The sequence below is a fragment of the Papilio polytes genome, unplaced genomic scaffold (genome assembly GCF_000836215.1).
Source record: "Papilio polytes unplaced genomic scaffold, Ppol_1.0 DF824493.1, whole genome shotgun sequence".
Lineage (NCBI taxonomy): Eukaryota > Metazoa > Arthropoda > Insecta > Lepidoptera > Papilionidae > Papilio > Papilio polytes.
In genome coordinates this window covers 98,560-100,208 of record NW_013524711.1, presented here as the reverse complement: position 1 = coordinate 100,208, position 1,649 = coordinate 98,560, and the positions used below count along the sequence as shown (strand labels likewise).

Sequence of the window (1,649 nt, the reverse complement as noted above, 5' to 3'; positions counted from 1 at the left end):
GGAATTGCTTCCACTTCACGCCTGTCTGTGTGGTCGTGGTATTGGGGGCGAGCCCTGCAGTGCTAACATGTTAAAGCGGGCACTACCACTGTTAAAAAATATAATCTAAATTTCATCGTAATCCGTTCAGCAGTTTAAGCTACAATAACAAATATCGATCTAAACTTTCGCGTTTATAATATTAGTAAGATTTTAGACAATAACTAGCTGTTTCCGTGCGACTTCATCCGCATGAAATTATGAAAATTTTATTTTTTTGTTTACATTTGTCAAATTATCAATTACAAATGTCAACATGACATGACATGGCAACCTTGTTTCCTTGATGTTGGCAGCAACTTATGGTCTCTTTACCACATTAGGGTTTTTATCCAAAATATATGCCCCCTAAGGTTAATGGCGTGAAAATATATAGCCTAAAGCGTGACTTAAGTGTAGGGCTTTTTATTAAAAATAGAATTATTGAAAAATATGCTGTAATTGCTGACATCTTAGGCAACAAAGAAGTGTGTTTACACTTTATCATAATAGTATAGATATAATTGTAACATAGTAATTAATTAAACACTCAGACTAATAACTCTTGTTAAGATAGCGATATTCTAATACGTCTGAGTGACATTGACAGCTGTCATAGTGACGGGACGTTGCCAATGATCTAGTGATGTCCCGTTCATCGTGGAACCGGTTTTATTTTCAAAATACTTTCATCACTTAAAATAAACATAAAAAAAACTATGACACTATAACACCTATCTCGTCAGTCGCTTACAGCCAAAGACATTAAAGAAACATGTAGACTTATTTTACCTTTTTTTTCCGGTAACTTCTTTGTACTTCTTTCATCTAAATGTTATATTTAAGTTATTCTCCTGCAGCTTCCTCCCAGGTCTTCCATCAGCCCCGGCTGCCAGGACCTGCTGAGCCGCCTCCTCCAGCACGACCCTGACAAGAGGATCAGCTACGAGGATTTCTTCTCCCATGAGTATTTGGACTTGGAACATATGCCGTCTAAGGAAAACTATGAAAAGGTAACTTTCAAAATATTTAAATAAGGGAAAAACACTTTATACTGACAGATATTGATATTATTAAGTTGCATTCTTTCTTTCTCGTATAATGATTTCCCAATTTATTTACCCCCTAAGTTTAATAGCGTGAAAATTTATAGACTAAAGCGTAAGTGTAGGGCTTTTTATTAAAAAAAAATAACTACGAAAATGTAGTGTTATTACTGACATCCTACATGACAAAGAAGAGTGTATTTACGCTTTACTAGTTGTTGCTCGCGACATCGCCCGCGTATAATTGAAAAATGTAGCCTATGTTATTCACAGATAAATAACCTTTCTAACGGCGAAGGAAATTTAAAAATCGTCCCGGTAGTTTTTGAGTTATTTCAATATATACAAGAAAACAAATCTTTCCTCTTTTATATTAGTATATAAGATTGACGATAATCTACCTCCAACACTTTCTAGACTTCTCGGTCTCAATCGTGTACGGGTGTTTCCCCAGTGCGGGACATTCTAGAAGGTTGTAGAGTGGTGTATGTGGCAGGCTGTGGGGCTGATCAAGCGCGCGGTGGAGCTGGACGCGCGGGGGCAGCTGGCGCGCGCGCTGGCCGCGTACGGCGACAGTCTGCGCTA

General features: G+C 37.8%; 1 protein-coding gene across 1 annotated transcript in view; it reads left to right on the top strand.

The window, feature by feature from the left end:
• LOC106099196 (serine/threonine-protein kinase ULK3-like) overlaps positions 1-1,647 on the top strand; it is a gene marked incomplete at its 3' end in the record, with an annotated part of 6,834 nt that extends 5,187 nt beyond the window's left edge. The window contains exons 8-9 of the mRNA XM_013278038.1: positions 879-1,031; positions 1,561-1,647. Coding sequence (XP_013133492.1) covers positions 879-1,031; positions 1,561-1,647 — 240 coding nt within the window. The remainder of the gene's footprint in view (positions 1-878; positions 1,032-1,560) is intronic.
• Between the last annotated feature and the right edge of the window lie 2 nt (positions 1,648-1,649).